Source organism: Oculina patagonica, chromosome 1 (assembly GCF_052425735.1).
Source record: "Oculina patagonica isolate OP01 chromosome 1, crgOcupat, whole genome shotgun sequence".
In the NCBI taxonomy this organism is placed as follows: domain Eukaryota; kingdom Metazoa; phylum Cnidaria; class Anthozoa; order Scleractinia; family Oculinidae; genus Oculina; species Oculina patagonica.
In genome coordinates, this window is record NC_135758.1 from 31,758,615 (window position 1) to 31,778,284 (window position 19,670).

At 36.1% G+C, this 19,670-nt stretch overlaps 1 protein-coding gene across 1 annotated transcript in view; it reads right to left on the reverse strand.

Annotated features, from left to right (window-relative positions):
- Positions 1 to 137: 137 nt before the first annotated feature.
- The window catches only part of LOC144646539 (uncharacterized), a 40,924-nt gene continuing 21,391 nt past the window's right edge, over positions 138 to 19,670 (reverse strand). The window contains exons 3-12 of the mRNA XM_078506179.1: positions 18,708 to 19,049; positions 16,628 to 16,830; positions 15,760 to 16,052; positions 14,315 to 14,571; positions 12,751 to 12,981; positions 7,688 to 7,880; positions 7,050 to 7,126; positions 2,170 to 2,485; positions 499 to 597; positions 138 to 290 (exon numbers count right to left, since the gene is read on the reverse strand). Of these exons, the coding sequence (XP_078362305.1) occupies positions 138 to 290; positions 499 to 597; positions 2,170 to 2,485; positions 7,050 to 7,126; positions 7,688 to 7,880; positions 12,751 to 12,981; positions 14,315 to 14,571; positions 15,760 to 16,052; positions 16,628 to 16,830; positions 18,708 to 19,049 (2,164 nt within the window). The remainder of the gene's footprint in view (positions 291 to 498; positions 598 to 2,169; positions 2,486 to 7,049; positions 7,127 to 7,687; positions 7,881 to 12,750; positions 12,982 to 14,314; positions 14,572 to 15,759; positions 16,053 to 16,627; positions 16,831 to 18,707; positions 19,050 to 19,670) is intronic.

Here is a 19,670-nt window from a genome sequence, read left to right on the forward strand (position 1 = left end):
AGGAAAAGAAGGAATGCAGCATCTTAACTAATGAATTTTGTAAAATCAGATTATTTTGATTTTGAACAACACCACAGCTAACAACAGTGTAGAACATTTAGGTGTGTCACCCCCTATAATCATTTCACTTGCCATACTCATGCAATGCCATTACAGTTTTTGTTAAAATGTGACACTATCTTGAACGCCTTGTCTTTCCCTCCTGCATGCAACATCGTATTCATTCCACAACAAACATTCTCTAGGATCACATCAACAGAAACGCCTTCAAGCAACACAACACTTGCTAACTTGAGTTAAATTGAAAAAGACAATTATGTAGGAAATCACAAAAAAGGAGTATATAAAAATTGACAGTTATTGTACTGATTACTTGTTAATGGCGAAATGTTTTCGAAACTAAGCGATTTGAAATGAAGTAGCTAAACCTCCTCCTACTTTGAGAGAATGGGAAAGATTTGACATAAATAATCCCAAAACAAATAATTGTCTCCTTGCCTCTTCCAAACGCATTTTTAATGCCTCTGACACATGGTTTCTCCAAATATCCACACATTCCTTGTCTTTCCAGTCAATGTACAGCAATTTGCTCCAAATCTAATAAAATAAATTGAAGTTACCGGGTATATAATGTTAAAGTCACCGACTCCAAGTTAAAAACGTCACAAATAAGTATCTGATAACCTATAATAACCTTATAACCCACCCATTAATTTTTGCACGCAGTCATTGGATGAAATGCATCATGTGGTACAAAATCAGACGACAGGTATCAGCGAATATAGTTATACTCCGTCCGATTTGATATCCATCACCCGATTTTGTGTTAAATCACAAAGTTAAAAAATCACATAAACCAATCAACTTACATTTGATTCAACTACAATAACGCCGGGTTTATTACATAGGTTTTTTCCTATACATTTACTGGCGATAAAGTGCCTTGTAGAAATTAATCGGAGGGTTATAAAATAAATATACCCCTTTCTTGCTTGCTGGTATATTGGGGGATAATGCCCTTGGCTGAAAGACTGTCCTCAAAATTTCACAGTTGCCTTCGAAGCTTCGCTTCTATCCTCCAATATATCAGCCGCCTGAAGGGGTTCATTTACTAAATATTTACTGCCTCAACTGCTTTCTAAACAAATAGTAGTGGTGGCATTACCAAGGAAGGAAGGAAATGAAACAAAATAATTGAAGTACGCGTGTTTTTTTACGTTTGTATTAACGTAAGTAACTTATTGTAACATTTGCTTTAAATTATTTATTTAAAGTGTATATGACATGAAAAATATTTTCTGCTTATTTGAAAGGCCTTTCGAAATACAGAAGAATGGCGTTTTTCTTTTCGAATTATCTTTTTTGGTTTCAGAGATATTGACGTTTTTGTATTATGCAAATTAGATCAATGATGACATCATAAGATTTGACTCTAGAAAATGGTAAAATACTGAATAAACAATATCTCTAAAACTATTGAAGCAGTGTTCTTGAAACTTGGCACCACAAATGTGCATCACAAAAAGAACAAAATGACACCCTTAGTATTGTTGCCATAGCAACTCTTTCAGCTCCAGTCTCTCTCTTTCAAAAAGACAAATATCCCCATATCTGACCTCTAAAGTGAGACAAAGGGTCCTGCTTAGAACAGACATAGTTCCCATATTGTCTTAATTCCCACCATCGGTTTGGCTGCGCTAGATGTTCTTGGTTTCAGACAAAAACTGGGGATTTCAGTTTTTATTGAGATAGCACCAGCGGCAAAACTGTTGTCATGGCAACAGCCCTAAGAGTAACATTTTGTTTCTTTTGTGATGCACATTTGTGGTGCCAAGTTCCAAGAACACTGCTTTAATAGTTTTAGAGATATTGTTTATTCAGTATTTACCATTTTTTAGAGTCAAATCTTATGACGTCATCACTGATCTAATTTGCATAATACAAAAACGTCAATATCTCTGAAACGAAAAAAGATATTTCGAAAAGAAAAACGCCATTCTTCTGTATTTCGAAAGGCCTTTCAAATAAGCGGAAAATATTTTTCATGTCATATACACTTTAATATGTACTAGCAGCATTGCAATTGTCCTTGTTTGCTAGATGAAGTGTATAAGTTTCACAATCGACAACTAAACAAAAGAACACATCTAAATACAAATATAACGTTACCTCCAGCTCCTTCTCTGTTTCAGCTGTATTGTAGCATGGAATCTTACTGGACATCATTAGGTTTTTCTTCAATGACTTCTTTACAATATCAAAACTCTCCACCACCATTTGCTTTATTTTGTCAGACATCCGTTTTCCTTCTTGATCAAGCACAGCTGTTTTTGCTAGCACTGAAACCCACATCCCGATGCTACGCAGACAGTCACATAGCAGTTTTAAATTGCAATTAGAAGAAATAGCCTTTAGAATGTCCAAGCAAGAGCTGACACAAAGAACTGCTTCTTGGGTGAAAGTGTTTTGATCCTCAGCAGAAAATCTAAATGTACAGGTAAGAATAAAACAACATCGTCATAAATAATAATCATTCATAATCAGGAACTGCATGTATACAACATTTTAAGGAAAGCACATGGGAAACTAAACATGACCCATGTTGAGCTCGCCACTAGCACACTAGTTAGCTTTCGACAAGGCTACAATGAGGTGGGTCATGGATTTGATTGCTGTTGGGGGTTCAAAATTATTTCTTTGTCCTTAATAATACCTGTGACAAACTGGATACAATAGTTACTTTCTAAATATTGATACTTTGAAAAAAGGTGGTTTTATAAGATAAAATAAAAATTCAGCCAAAGTCACTATTCCCTGTGGAAAGGTGTGACAATCAAGTTGTTCCTCTGTTGGATATATACCAGACCAAGATGTCTGTTCCAAGAAACTACTCCCAGAGCAGCTTAACTGTGCTAGAGACTGACAAAATACTGAAAGCTGGACCTATATCATTATAGCATCATAAAGTCGGTGGTTGTTTTTTTAAATATTCAGTTAACTATGGAATTCTTGACCACATTCAAAAGACTATTTGCATTCTGAGATATTGAAATCTCTTTTTTCCATGCTCACACTATTTCTCACTAACTACATGCTACTGTTACAATACCATGTTTCCTTGGAAGTTTATACACTAACAAATTCATCACTTTCTTAATTGAAATAAATATAGACTATTTATTTGGTCCACATTTATAACCTACATCAAGTTTCTCCCATAAATACCTAGTTGCTTAAGGTGATTCCACTGAAATAGAAAGAGTATTAAAAATTTTCTGAAACTTGGTTCAGGTAACAAATATGTTATGAGCATTAAAAAAATGAAATAAAAAATTGGGGTCACCGCGCTAGTTTTTGTGTAAAATGGATGGGCATAATAGTAAATATACAACCCGCGAGGTAGATATTAGGAACCCTAGTAATTCGAATGGGGAACTATTGTTTCTAGAAAAAAAATCATTTTTGCATTAAAGTATTAGTCTATTTCAACAAAATAGACTTTGATCTTATATTAAAAACTATTCTTATTGTACAGGAATTAAGATAACGAAAGAAATTAAAGATCTTGCTTTGTGCGCACGTTAACGGCACTACCTAAAAACGTGTTTTTTACGGCATTAAAATTAAAATATCTCAATGTAGAATTTTAAACTTTTCTTTAAATCGCGTTATATTGTAGACAACCATATGACATTTAAATTAATGCATTAAAGGGGCATTGGCAACCAGTGTCCTTTGCACGCCTCTTGCTCGTTTCTGTGTCAAACACGCGCGTGAAATAGAAGTTGAGAAGATGGATGAAAGTTTGTTAGATATTCAGGAGGATAAAGTGTTGCCGATTTCAATTATTTGCCAGTTATTCACTATGGCTCCCCAGTAGCTCATGTAAGTGGCAGTTATGTGTCTGTAAGCCCACAAGCTACCTTATTACATGAAATTTTGGCGACACTTTAATTTAGCGATATTAGCGATTTTTCAAAAAATCGCTAAATTAAAATGCACCAAAATTAAGTGTCGCTAAATTTAAATCATAGCTAAATTAAAGTGAGTATAATATGAAATTCCGCCATCTGGTCCGTTTCAAGTTCCAAGTGACTACGCACATCATGAGACAAACGATTAATATTTTTTTTTACATGTTCTATTGTCATCGCAAAAGTTTTGAATACCTTACATTAATTCGCAAAAAAGTTTCAGCTTGTGTAATCGCTAAAATTAAATGACTTATGTTGCAAAATTTACGTAAAATCGCTAAATTAAAGTGTCGCTAAATACGGATTTTTCAAAATCGCTAAATTAACGTGACGCCAAAATTTCATGTAATAAGGTAATCATCCAAGCAGAGTGGTGAGTCGCAATAAAATTCTTAATTCAAAATTGTTTTGATCTACTTCCTCGTTCACGATTCAAACAGAAATATAATTAGAAAGATCTACTTTACGTTGGCTTGTTTCAGACATGCCAAAGCAAGAACACTCGCAGCCGAAAAAGTGGAAAACACCGCGGTTGTGTTTGCAGAGATGCGACCTTTGAGCTTGAGTGCTCGGCGAACTGCGAATGTGGCAGCAATGTCAAACCGTGCAGGAACAACAAAGCTGTCCCGACCTCAGCCATAGATGAAACAAACAGAGGCGAAGCTTTTCAAATTTGCAGGCACTAAACAATGTGTTATTAGTTAACGACTTCGTTGTGATTTTTGTCGTTCGCGAAAAATAGAATTCGAAATTGCAGGAAATTGGCGTGCGGTTCATTTGTCGTTCCAATTGCGTGTTTCTTGAAGAAGAAAAAAATTTCCGGCCCTAAAATCAAAGGGAGCATCCAACTATGAATGAGAACAGTTCAGCGAAAATTAAAGCTAGCCTTTGAACTAAATATTTCACTCATTTAGACTCCCGACAATGTTCCCGTACGGAAAATATACTTTAGGACTTGGATAATTGTTGTTGTTTGAGTGATTCGTCTTCATTGAATCGATTTGGCCGATACTTTTCCACTACTCTCAGTCAGTTTAACCATAGAGCGGTTTTTGTGTTTTGCTGCAGCTGCAATGGCTGCAAGCAAAACACATTGAGAGCTGAAGTTTGTGCCGTAAGGTGTAAGGTGTAAGTGCCGTAACAGAGGAGAAATCTGAAGTACCGATGTCAATCAAATCCATGAACAAACAAAATGGAAACCAATGAACCGTAGCGCTGATCGCATTCGAAGTTACGGGCCAAAGTATTCGAACGCAAACCACGATGGACACGTTGGAAAACAGAAAACCGATTTAAAAGTATATCGCATTGGGAAAGAAAACAAACTGTGGCGCGACCACTCCAGTTTTATGAGAAAATTATTCTGCAGTTTTCATCATTTACGAAAAGAGCGAAGACTTGGAACCTCGCCGAAGGTCATAAATATTTTCTCCAAAGGACCGGTTAGTGCACAGTTTGTAAACTTTCGCTTTGAAAATAAACTTACCCTCACCTTGTCTACACTGTCTACAGCATACTAGTACTGTATTAACTCTGAACTTCATATTTTAAAATAAAATGTATGAACGTGTAACTTGTCACGCAAAGACAGCTGGAAAGGAATATACCATGCTGGTAGGCTGCACCGCTAATTGTAGCTGAATTCGAGCTATATAAAAGACAGCTAGAAACGAATTAATACTAGTAACATCACAATGGGAAAGAAACTTATTCAGTGGTGCACACCGTCGAAAACAAAGAAATATTAAAGGAAGTTCTCATTCACCAGATTCACTGCATCAGATGCAACATTCGTCAGTTCGTGTTTAAATGCGTGGCGACCAGTTTGTTTACTAGTTATTAAAAAATAATACGGTCTTCATTTAATAAACAGTTCATCCTTAAATTTCAGCTTTTCTACGACTGACAGGTAGGTACTATAGTATAAGCCCCGCTAAAATAGCTGGAAAGGGAAAGTTTTTTGAAAAATGAATTTTTGACTGCCAGACGCGCTGGCGCCACATGTTTATTTTGTGAAGATTAATTAAACGCCGTGAAAAATAGAATTTGATGTCCAGCGAGCCACTGCATCTTCGGCTACGCAGTCCTCAGTGAATCCTCCAACTTCACAAATTTCTAAAACTTTAAGAAAACGAACTTTCGCAGAATCAAAAATTGGTCCTTATCGATCTTCCGATCTTGTTGTTAAGAGTTACTGTTTTTTATCAAAGAGACAATCATGTCAGACATTACGTTAACTTACTAGTAATTAAATTATGTTTGCTGTCTTTGATTTCAACATAACATTGATCAGTAAAATTATCAGGATTGAATTAACACAAAGTGACTACAATATAGTGCAATTATTAACCTGCACACAAGTGACAGACAATAAAAGACGTTGGATTTCAATCTCGACTCACTTGTCTTTCATCAACATGTTCCCTAAGACTTTGCTCTAGCAGCAAAACACATGGACCCATTGGGGCCCTATTTTTAAATCTGTTATGTCACATCTTGAAAGTCGAGAAAAATCTTTGTATGTACTGTACCCAGTTGATTGTACTGCTACCTCAGCTTTAAAAAGCTGTTTTCAAGTCAAACGTTTGGCCGACCAAAGTTCTTAGAATAAGTTAACAACGCAGTACAAAAAAATCCATTCGATCATTTTACTCTATTCACATGCAATGAACTGTGCACCTCATTTCTTTTTTGGGCTCCTCCTTAGCACCTCGCATTCATTTCCTAAATTTTTACTAGGGTTTGTATGGCGGCCATGTATATTTACCTCTCGAAAGTCAAGTTTTCGAATTTCTGTAATACAGAAATTGTTGCTGCGACGAGAACGTGCCCGCAATGTATTCTGGTTGCCAGTGTCCCTTTAAAAAATGGGGGTCACCGTGCTCGTTTAAGAGAAAACGACCATTTCTTTCCCTACCGAGCGCAGGCTGAAGGGAATCTCGTAGTGTTCTGTGTGCGCGCGCGCGCTCGTGCGCGCGCTAAATGACGCGAAAACGTATGCGCAACAAGGATGCGCAATGCTATTGCGTAGAATCACCTTAATTATAAACTAGGAAACATGACAGGTGTACTTACTCCTTGACTTCCACTTCACTGGTTTGTGTCTTACCCTGCTGCTGCATCACATTTAAGCTGGTGACAACAGCATCCATCTACACATAAAAAAAGCAATTTGTTAGAACAGTAAGTACCGGTAATGTAGTGCACTGAGCGTTGGGAATGCGCCTTTCTTTAATAGAACAAATTTACACTCAAGCAGCATGTGAAATGCAACATCTTAAAATGAAACTTTCTGTAATTGATTGCGTGCAATTAAATTTATGCACATTGTTTTTCAATCCCTTTACACTCGTAAGGTGTGAAACTCAAAATAGTTCTCTTTACTTGTTGCCATATATGTTATGGATTAAAGTTTCTTTTTGGTATAAAAATGTTGGACCAGTTCTATTCCCTTGTGTTTCTGATTATGATAACGAATGAGAAAAAGGAAAAATAAATTCAATTTGGTTTTAAAAGTTTTAAACCCAACAAAGTAAATCAAAGCTTCCAAATTACGAGTATTTAACTGAATGAGATGCTGCAATACCCATCAGACAAAACCATGCAGTAAAAATGCAAAGGTACAAAATAAGAGCCATACAGGCATCCCGTGAGGGTTTGAAATGAGTTATGAACACTGACTTGAAGATATGGCATAGGAAACGCAAATGTACCTCTTCTTCTAGTATGTAACGCTTTTCTGACAAAACTCTGGCAAGGGTGGTGTAAATCTCAACAGGTGTAAACCTTCCAGAGGAAGCAACTTTGCCAAATGCTCGACAAGGAACTACAAGAAGAAATGTCCTCCTGAAGAGAGGGTCCACTTCAAAAAGGGGAGACAGCATGTTCATCCACACTGAAGGGCAGCTGAGTCAATGACAAAAATACGGTAATTTGATTAATTATAGCATGACCAATTTAACTAATGGTAAAGGCAGCACAACATCAGTCCTGCTGGAGAGAGACTGTTGAGGCCTTATGCGTCCCAAGGCATTACAAGGACAGATGATGATGATATTTAGTAGGTCATTTAAGTGATCTACAGTGGCATCCCTATTTCCAGAACCCTTGATTTCTCAAACCTCCCAATAACTGAAACAAAAAGTTTCCCTTGGAATTGCTTCACAAAGTCAAACTCCTAATTTTTCGAACCAATTTTCCTAAAAAAAATTTCCCTTGCATGGTAGTTCCAGAAACTGGGATTCCACTGTATTTCACTTTTACCGTAATTGCCTTGTAGGGCAGAATAACAACTGACAACTAGTATTAGTAGCATTTATACCATTTTACTTCTTTTGTCTGAGTTGGCAATCAGAAAAAACATATATGCAGTCCCCTTCAGTCTGTTAATGGCTGGTTTACCGATACAGTGCAAACAAGCACAGGCATGTTAAAACACACAATAACCAAAGAACAATGCAACATGTAGATGCTAATTTTTGAGTTATTTTTTCAAAAATAGCTCTTAGTCGGCATGATGTTCCCGTGTAATCATTCAGTCAGTCAGTCAGTGGGTCAGTGAAGTATGTTTGTTTGTCACACCAATCAGATTTACGGTACTATAAGAACCAATCAAATTGTAGTTTATAAGGGGGAAGCAATCTGACACAGTTGTAGTGAGCGATTTCGTTCGAAGATTTTAGATTTGTAGGAGGCGGAATTGGTGAGTTGTGAATTAACCCTGGATTAAAAACGTTTTTCGTAACGCTCCCCTACTTACAACGCACACGCCGTGAGCAAAAGGCCCAACACTAACTTTTTATTCTTCTTATTCGAGCGTACGTTTGGAGAGGCTAGCTTTCCTGACCGTAGTAAAAATTACATATAACATTTGCACAATGTAGATTTGAAGAATAATGTTGTCGTTACTTTTGCCGTCCGCTTTGCGAAGTTCGTTGGGAAATTAAGTTTGTTACGAAGTTGCCAAATAGGTTGCGAGTTCGCGAATCAAATTGTGAGCTTCGATACAAAGTTCCCAACTTCGGCCCGAATTTATTAAAACCTTCTGTAATTATGTTATCAAAAAGGGCTTTGCTACGCTAAACTGTTGGAAACAAATGTCATAAAAATTAAAAACGTTTATGTTCCGCGAGTGGTAAACATGTCTCGAACAAATTAGTCTTCCCTGTCGCGTCGCGTCGGCTTCGATTAAAATCAATTTTATATATGGGTAAACCATCCAGTTTCATCCGGTTTACAAACGCAGAAGACTTGAAATTGAAGACAGTGAAGATTATGCCTTACAGAAATCGTTAAATATGTGTTTTCATACAGAAAAGTTAAAATTTGACCAAATTTCTACATGCATAAAATTTATTTATCGGCAAATCACTTGTGTGATCGCTGATGCGAAACGTTGTCTTGCACTTCAAGCTACTTGAACCTTCCTTGACCAGTTCTAAAATCATCTAGTTCAGAAATCGCTGACTTTCGAGCAACATGTCTTGTTTCTCCTCTACCAAACTTGAAAAGTTCAGTCGGGCCGAAGTTAGGAACTTTGTATCGAAGTTCGCAATTATATTCGCAAAACTCGCAACGTAATTGACAACTTCATAACAAAGTTTACAATTTCCCAACAAACTTCGCAAAGCGGGCGGCAAAAGGAAACTATAAAAATCAACTGTAAAACATCTCGTTCAAACATTTAATGAACCGGTACAAGTATTAACTTTGCTGTTAAAAGCAACTACGATCGAGAGCAAAAACAGACTAAGAGCGTGCCATTCCGTGACAATTTGATAACTCAATTAGTTCTTGTTTGTTGAATAGAATTTACGTTGTGAATGAACGAAAATCTTTGTTGAACAGTTCTGACAGGAAACAATTACTCCAGGTGTAGTGCGCTTTAAAGAACTTTCCCGAAGAAAGTGGTTTTTGATTTGATTCGTTTATTACTTCGTTTATTATAGTACTTTTCGTTCAATGTCTATATGGAGACGTGGCTTTTTTCTAGAAAAACAAGGGTATCGTGTTACGTTCGTTTTAAAAAAGCAAAGGTGTCATGTTACAAAAGTGAGAAAAACAACAATATCATGTTACAGTGTTTGGCAAAAAGCCAAAAGTATTCCGTAACAAACAAAAGAAAGGAAATGGTTACTAGAAAGCTAGCAACAAAATAACCGCTTTAAACAGAATAAGAACGTGCCGTTTTGTGACATTTTGATAATTGAATTAGTTTTTGTTTTTTCAATTAAATGATGAAAATTTACGTATTGAATGAAACAGTTCTGATGTATCAAAATGCACGTGAAAATTATTTTGTTTGCAAGCAAATTTTGTGCAAAAAGTGACTCCGTGGGCTGCCATACACAAATAGCTCAACTCTTGGCATAAACCATCCCAACAGGACAATCACCCAGTTTCACCCCAAGCCACCCCATAAATTGAAAAAATAACTCCTGCACGCTTAGCGTGCCTATGTTTGATCAACGCTGCATGATGTGAGTCAATATGGCAGCTGAAGATAAATTTAGTAATAATAAGATGTTGCTTGTTCTTCTCTTGGGAAAAAAGATAAGACGGGAAAGAGAAATACTGTAGAGAATGCCAACTTAAAAACAAGTGCTGCAGAAGCTGCTACCTAATAGTTGAACTGATGAGCCACTCCAAGCTCTGTTCCCATCAGTCCTGACCATAGTGCTACTGTTGTCCCTTGATACACAATTATCTCCACTCTAAAATTCCTCTGTACATGCAATATATATCTTGATACATTTTTTTGCCATCCTCTACAAATGACTGCATTCTAAATTTCATTCAGTTGGTAAACATGAACCATAACAGGGCATTGTTCATCTGTAATTTGGAACTGAATGCCACTGAATATATTCTTCTCACATTGATAGACAAACTTGATGTACGGCTCCAGATAATTGCAAGATTCATGATTGATTAAATACTCTATAATGTAATTAACAACACAAAATCCTCAACATTTAACATTAATTTTTGTGATATATGTTGCAAATATACACCTAATAACGTTGTCATAGAAAAAAGAAAAAAGGTAAATAAGAATTTACAATTAGCGCAGTTTCATAAGAAAACTCATGAGTTTATATCTGCACACTTTGAGTCCACTTTTTATGATGTAGCAAGGTAAACTGATTTATTTTTATTTTGAGGCATTTTGAGGCTACTTGTACGAATAAATTGCATGTATGCACTTAATTACTTCCTATTTGAATTTTTGTGTCTAGTGCGTCAAGCATCTAGACCCTATGCAGAAAGGGAAAAAATCGGATAAATACTTCATGTAACCTAAAATATCAAGTAATGCGCATAGAGTTTCACTGGGTTTCCTGTTTCGTGACCATTTATGTGAGGATAAGAACTCATTCAGGAATGTGTAACCACTCGATATATCATTGTGACCATTTTGCAATCACTCGAGTACTAGGAGATATTCCGAACCCAATTGAAATCAAGCACGAGCACTGAGAGGATATTCGGAGCCAATTGAATTCGAGAATGATCACAAAAAGGATATTCGGGACCAATTGAATTTGAGAACGAATATACCGCGACATTTGCGATGCTCTGTGTCAGTGATAATGCATTTGCTTCTAGTAGTGAACTGCAGCGGAACTAGCTCAAGCCCACTCAGAGAAGTTATTGAGAAGTATATTTCGTAGAGCAAGAAAACGCTGAAGCTGCCCGATTGAAAACAGCTGTGACTGACCAAACATCTGCAAAAGCTGCTGAATATTTATGTGGACAAAGTAATAATAGAAGTAGTAAACTACTTGCAAATCATGTAAGCATTGGTCAATTTTACTATTTGCATCTAATGATTACGGCATATAAAGTGAGAGCTTCCATATTTACGGGATTGTTGCCATTAAGATCGCCAGAAATTGCAGACACTTTTATAAACACAGTTTATCTACCAAAAAAAAATCCCACAATTTTTGGGGTAACAATGGCCTTTATTGAGCGTGCAAATGCTCTCCAAATTCCCCCAAATTTTTTGACACTCAAAACTCAAATTACTATGCGAATACAGCCGCCTCTATTGCTCCCGCTACTATGTGCGAAATGCGCCAACTGGGGTTAGGTTAGCTTCTGTCATTTGTTTCCTTTAATAGATAAAGCCGCTTAAGATGATTATCTGTGATTATCAATGATTCGCTGCATGAATGCACGCGCGCTGACTTTACTCACGCTTTATAAATTTAGACTTCGCTAATGTTTGACCCTGTTCCAATTTACTGTCAATTTAAACGTTTTAGGTTTTGCAAAGTTTGTTCGTGCACGCATTGTTGGCCCGGCGATAAGCTGTTGGTGTTTACGCTGTTTATAAAATTAACATCAGGGTCGTTACTGTTTTACAAGCATTTCGCAAACCCGCTTTAATGTCTAAAGAAGCAATTGAAAAAACAGGGTTTTTTTGGCGGAATTATCTATTTTTAAGGGTACAAATCGACCCATAATCAAAGAGTGTGAAGGAAAAGAGCTAAAGCATACATCTTAGGCTCAATTAGCAGACAGGAAATCAGCCTACGCTCATCCCCAAAATGAAGATCCTAATCCTCCAGAAAAACCAAACACATCTGGACTCGAGAGATTAACGGAAATCAAACATAGTTACATGTGTGATCGCGAGTAGCAGTATCCACCTTGCACTAGACACATGTTCGCATTGCGGACCTGTTATTCCTTTTTTCTATGACAACCTTATTGCAACTAGGTGTATATAGGTACCATTTACAATAAATGTTGTCAGTATTATACATACCTGTGCTCCGTAAAAGTCCTTTCTCTGACAGTTTTTGTGTCAAATCCACTGGCTCCCCACCATGTGTCATCATTATGTTTAGGTTTCTCCATGAGCAGCACAGCACTGTTAAAAGGCTGTGATGCTTGGGTCAGAAAGTGAACCAATGGTACTGCAAACAACCAGTCGTGATGCTCACTGTGATCCTTGGCAACACGTCTGCAAATGGCTTGAATAGCTTCACCAAGGTTCCTATTTTATGTGTGCGTATATTAAATATTATTAGTCAACACATGCGCCCGCTGCCCATATATGGTCAAAATGTTAACGATATATGTCATCCGTACATAACAGATATCCTGCGATATACGTAAGTTGCGAAGATTCCTCCAAAATCGTGTAAAGCTTGGCATAATTACAGTTTAATTACATTTCTGCAAAATGTGTTTCGTTCACAATTTGTTGAATAATAAAACAATTATCGTGCTCAATCTTGCGAAATATCGTCTGATTTAAGCCCACTCGGCCTACAGCCTCGTCGGCTAAGTATCAGGCGACATTCGGCGCGATTTCGCAGGATAATTGTTAAATATATTAAATGAAACAACATATCTATGAAATGTACAAAAGAAGTGTGAATCAACTTGTTACTAGTACATTATGAGTACACTGAGCTTCTGTACATGTATAATATAACCCCTCAACATTTACTCATTCTCGCTAAAATTAAAGTTACTTCAGAAAGTAACACAAATAAAAGTACAGTTAAAGAAATATTTCAAATATATGGAAATTTAATGTTGAGTCAGTTGTTTGTACTAATTGATAGTGTATGTCCTCCAATGCTTGCAGTGACTCCCTAGATATATATTTCTAATTAGAATAATTTCCAGAGGTGAATCCAATGGGAGATTCGGATTGGTAGAAAAGCTCAGACTATGACAAAATATTCACCGGGCTAGGCGGTGAATATAGCATTGCAACGCTTGGCTACCAAGCCATGCCAACTTTGCCATCCAGGCAAGTAAACATGGTGGTATTTGCTGAATAAAAATTCTCGCCCATTTGAAAGAAATTTCTCCAAGTCCTGGATGTTTAATGCACTGAGAATTTTGCAAGTAAACTACCAAGGCTTCTGGACCGAAAATATTTTCAAGAGATGGTTTTCAAGGTGTTAGAATTGATCGTAAACAAGGTGGTTGTGGAAATCGCACACGGCCATGCGAAACTCAGTCAGATCGATTGACCAAACAGTCCAAACATTATTCAGTTCTCTTCTGACCGGAGCTGGTCATTTCAAGAAGAATCGCACAACCTTTCAGAAGTCACTAACGATTAAACAAAGGTACCAGACATCTTTCTTTTCCGTAGGATTCCCTTGATGAAATAAACTGTTTTACACGTTTGCAAGCGAGCACTTGTGTCTGTTATTTTCGTGTTTTCTACTCTAATTTTGCAGTTCTAGATATTTACCTCTGAAAATTATACTAAAACGATTATTCGCCTCAGGCTCAGTGATTATTGTTGAATAATCACTTCGCCTTCGACGAATAGTTGTTAAATATTTAAAAGAAAAAGTACTTACTGCCACTGCTCACTAGGAAATTGTTTGAGAAGCCTTTCAAATGAGGTACAAGTTTGCTCTTTGGAGTCTGATTTCAAAATCAACGAGAAGAAGAGCTTTGCAAATTGCTCACGTTCAAGATACACTTTGTGTGTGTAAATAGTGTAAGCAATTGCTACTGATGACACCAAGGGAAGAATTTCATTCTTTTCATCTTTTGCTTCTGTTTGAGGCAAAGCATTCTTCTCAATCCTTGCTTTGAAAAAGTCCTTCAAAATCTGAAAGAGTGAAAAAAACATGTCAACTCATATGAAGGATATATGGATCCAACAGGATATATTTCTACTAGGCAAGAAAAAAGTGACTACTGGAATGCAAAAACTACTAACTTACTGATTGACTGACTGACTGACATGCAAAGGCTACTTACATGTACTTACTACAAAAGTAACTTCATTAACTTAAAATTTTCTCATAAATGGTTGTTACCTAATTATTAATAAAAATATTTTATGGCAGGTAACACTTGCAAGAGATGGGAACAAATGGAACTGGCAGAGACACCAGTGATGGTTTACCATTGCAACTTGCATGGAAATCACAGTTTTTTCTGGTCCCAACTGTATTTTTGAGGGAAAACTCTTCGGAATTGACAGTACAAACATGCTGTATGCTTTACTTCTGACTTCATGCTTAGGTCTTAGGACTTTTGGATGAGTACAATTGTAACTGATAGAGAACTGTCGGCCACTGGCCTTTTCGGATACAAAAATAGAGCCAATTTTTGTGTTGTTATTCCAGAGTGAAGTAAGAGAATCCTAAACTTCTGTGGTGAGAACTATAGAAATTAAGAGCTTCTTAAGGAAAAAAGCCTTCACTTCTTTGCTTTTATACCCTGGAGGTCTAAAAGTAACGACTCTCTGACTTTGGTGTCCCTCCAAGATGAGCGACCTCAAATATAACTCGACTTATTAAATAACAGTCATAGCAAGCTGTACCAAACGGCTCCGTGAAGATACAAAACTTTATCAAAAGGTAATATTTCTTTTTTTCTTTTTCTCTTTGTACATGTATAACCTGGTCTAAAACAAGTTAATGTCAGTCCCACAATGGTTTATTCAAAACATGTTTTACTTTATTGTGATAGATTGGCTCAGATATGGTATAATTTTAGCTACATGAAAGCTTAGTCAAACCAAAAGTAGCCATAGAAAAAGGCCGCTTAATCATAAAACTCAGAGGATCATTACTTTTGAAACTTACAGTAAAGATCATAGCCTTGTCATTATTGCAACATTAATATTTTTTTTTTCAGAATTAAGCAAATGCAAGTAAGGCTTCAATAATTAGTTCACAACAATTAAAACCAATCTTATATACCTCTTTTTAATGGAATAAGTGACATATATAGCAAATGAATATTTCAAAACAGTTGTATTGCATGATTAACATAAGTATTTACTTACTGTACTGAAGTTATATGATAATGGAACATTCTTCTTGTGGACACCATGTTCTTCCATCTGGGTTTGTGTCATGCAATAAGCTATATCATTGACAAACTTTACTGCCTCCCAAGCAGTCATACTTGTGTTCATTTCATCCACTGCAAAACCCTCCCACCGAGGCAGCATAGCCCAAGTTGCAATGTTTCTTCCTTCAACAGGATCCATGCTCTTCAAAACTGGCATTATGTTTCTAAAACGTTGGAACCAGTTGGGTTGACTAAAAATAGTGTCATCATACTGGTGCCAGACGGCTAGAAAATGAAAAATGTAGCAACTTAGAAAACAGGGTACGCTTTCTTTTGTTTGGATCATTTGACATAAAAAGGTCTGGTTCACATTGTGGTTGAAATAATTTGTTTTTTGTTTGAACCATTTTACTTTTAATTTTCTTTGTCTCACTTGCCATATATATTTATTTAATATCCATAAAAAAGAATTAAAATCAAACTGTTAAATACACCTAATTGCAATACGGTTGTCATAGAAAAATGTGAAAAAGTCAAATAGGAATCAATTAAGCGCATGCATGAACTTTATTCATACGAATGGCTTCAAAATGCCTCAAAATAAGAATAAATCAATTTATCTTGTTACAGCATAAAAAAGTGGACTCAGTGTGCAATTAAAAACTCGTGAGTTTTCTGAAAATGCTATACCAGTTATGAAACTATGCTAATTAATTCCTATTTACCTATTTTCTTTTTTTCTTTTTCCTATGACAACATTATTGCAAATAGGTGTATTTATCAAACTAATTATAATTTGGAACAACAAAGTGTAAAAATTAAATTTATACATGTATCAGCAGATACACACTTTTCATTACCTCCAGTTTGGCATCTGTCTTTTGGTATTTGAAGGCATCGGTTCTTGAATTCTCCCCAACCAACTAAGCGCTCCCACACATAATTATCTTCTTGTTTAGATTTTCCTTTTAACACAATGTACTTGTAGGAGACTTTGCAAGAAACATAGACAACTGGCACCAAAAGCCTTGCTTGAACCAGGATAAAATCATTATCAAGGTACCTGCATGCATCCAAAAACACCAATTAAATGAAATAACTATCAGCTAGTCACAGAGCTGGGTTTATAATTGGCCATTCCGGAGTTGTGCAGGGAACTGGGGCGAGTTTCAAATTTCAACCAATCAATAAACTGGCACCACCATATGAAAGATCATGGTGAGAATGGTCATTTGAGTAAGTTTGATGTTTTTAGAATGAACAGAGACGAAGTAATGGAATTTAAAACATGGTTTAAAATGCATAAAAACGTCTCTAATTTTGAGTCAGCGTCTCCCAAAACCATAAAAAGTATTAAATTATTCGTGATTTCTGTGATAATCTTAAAAATAGGCAAACACAGTGGGCCTTTCAAATATTAGGTCCAGACAGGATTTTACAGCCGCAACAAAACCAATGAAAATCTTAGGAGTGCATATGGTTTTGAGAGATGCTGTCTCAAAATTAGAGATGTTTGTATATGGATTTTCAACTATGTTTCCATACCTTCGTCTCTGTTCATCCTAAAACCATCAGACTTGGTCAAATAACCCATCTCACCGTGATCTTTCATATGGTGGTGTCAGTTTATTAATTGGTTGAAATTTGAAACTTACCCCAGGTCCCCTTCACAACCCCCGAATGGCCAATAACGTTTAAACTTGACTAGTCAGGTCGGTTAGCGTAATAATCGTGACACGCGTGATAAAAGCACCTTTTTGCATGCGGCTTTCTTTCTATACCTTATTTAAGTTTATCCGTGGCTCCATCCGAATTATTTTCTTTTTTCTTGAAATTTAAACTGTAACGTTTTTAGCTAATTTGCATATATTCGTAAAAGCTGTCCCGCAATGTCCTTGAGTAAGCGATCGATTAGATTTTGTGATAAAAGTCCCAATTTTTGCATGCAGCCTCTTTTCGATACTTTTTTAAAGTTTATCCGTGGCTCCATTCGAATTCTTGGGACTTGTGCTTATCTTGCTTTCTCAAACCGTCTCCATTGCAAAATTTAATTTTCAATGCTTCTTGACTATTTTATGGAAACAATCCATTAAATTTATATGCCTTATGGCTGAAAATGTGTTTTCCTATTATTGAAGCTGCCTTGGCCAAAATTTGTGTGTAATCTCGTTTCTTTAAGGCTTCTTTAAGCATGTTCAGTTCTGCATTCCTAGGCGGCCACAAACTACAAGCGCATATATAATTACCATAATAAACATTTGAGAATACTGCATCTAAAAATTAATCTTTTAGCGAAAACTTCAACAATGTCTTCAATTTATATATATATATATATATTTGCAACATTTAAGCAATTAGAACTGCAATTGTCTTACGGAGTAGAGAAATATTTCCTTCTGTGCCACTTTACTGCATCGATTCAAAATGGCGCGGTAGCAGTGCTTAAGAGTTTGTACGTGGTCAAAATGTTTAGTAAATTGCAAGAAAAAAATTCAGGTGGAGCCACAGATAAAATTATTTAATAGTCTTTGAAGAATCATTCTGCAAAGTTTGGTGCTTTTATCAACCGTGTAACGATTTCTCCCAAATATTGCACTAAGCGACCTGACTAGACATTATTTTTTTGGACTATTCCTGAAGTAAATGTGTATATATTCCATGATAACAAAAAATATCTCATTTTTAGTTGGACATTAAATAGACACAGTACAATATTATTGATCATTGAGACATTCTACAGTTTAAGTGAGCATGATGAGCCAGCTTGTTTTTGTTGTCCTTTTACAACACTTGACTATTAAAATTTTAATTTTCAAAAAAATATGTTAAATCTTCTCCCCTTTAGTTTAAGGAAATAATCAAAGCCCACCTTGAACTTGCACCTGGCCAATAACCACATACTTTTCACCACCCTTATTAATGCAATGTATAAAAGTTTACCTTTCTGGGTGCACCTCTACAACATCTTCATTCCAATGTCCAAATTTAACACCTCCAAACCTCATGAAGATTCTGTTACCTTGACTCTTATCAAATTTGAAATGAGGTCCAAGTACAGCATGAAAGACAATGGCCATTTTCGGTCCTTTGTATTTGGCAAAATACTCGTCTTCGCCCTCTTTATTTTTCTTTTGGCCATCCTTGTGAAAACTTTTATCTTGGTTTCCTCTTTCGTTGTCTTCAAACTGATGAAGGGCATTATCATGTTGGTTCTTTGCAGTTTTGGCACTTTTCTGTTTTTCTGGTCCTTGGTTGTTTGAAGCATCCTCTTGCTTCATTTTCCTGCCAAAACACCACAAATGTTAAATATTTGATTATTTGCATTCAACTTTAGCCATAGAGAGATTTTTTTTACTTAAATGTTGTTCAAGCTTTGTCACTTGATGAATCTCAAGATTCTTGTAAGCCTACAACTATAATGCAGACTCCAAACTCATTTTCAAGAGTCTTGAAATCATTTCATTTCTGAATATCTGTACAGTGCAAAATGTATCTTAGAGACTGACCATTTTTTTTGGAGGGGGGGGGGGGGTTGGAAAATATTAAAAAAATTGTTTGCAGGGCCCAGGAAGACAAAATAAATTGTTTACAAACATGTTATGTGTAATGAAGCATAGATGAAATTTCGAAAAAAATGTCTGCAGAGGTGCATTAATTAAAAAACTGTTGCAAAAAACATTTTTCTTACCCCCCCCCCCTCCAAGAAAATAATGGTCCATCCCTTAGAATGTTTTCCATCCCTGTTAACCATGAGCAAAAATTTGATACAAGACTTCTTCCGGATTTTCATACCCTTTTTCTTTAGTGAGAACAAATTTTGAGTCTAATTAGTTTTGTTAGATCAACATTGCTGTAAAACTATTCCCCTTGATTTTCATAGAGCTAAATCTAGCATAATTAAGG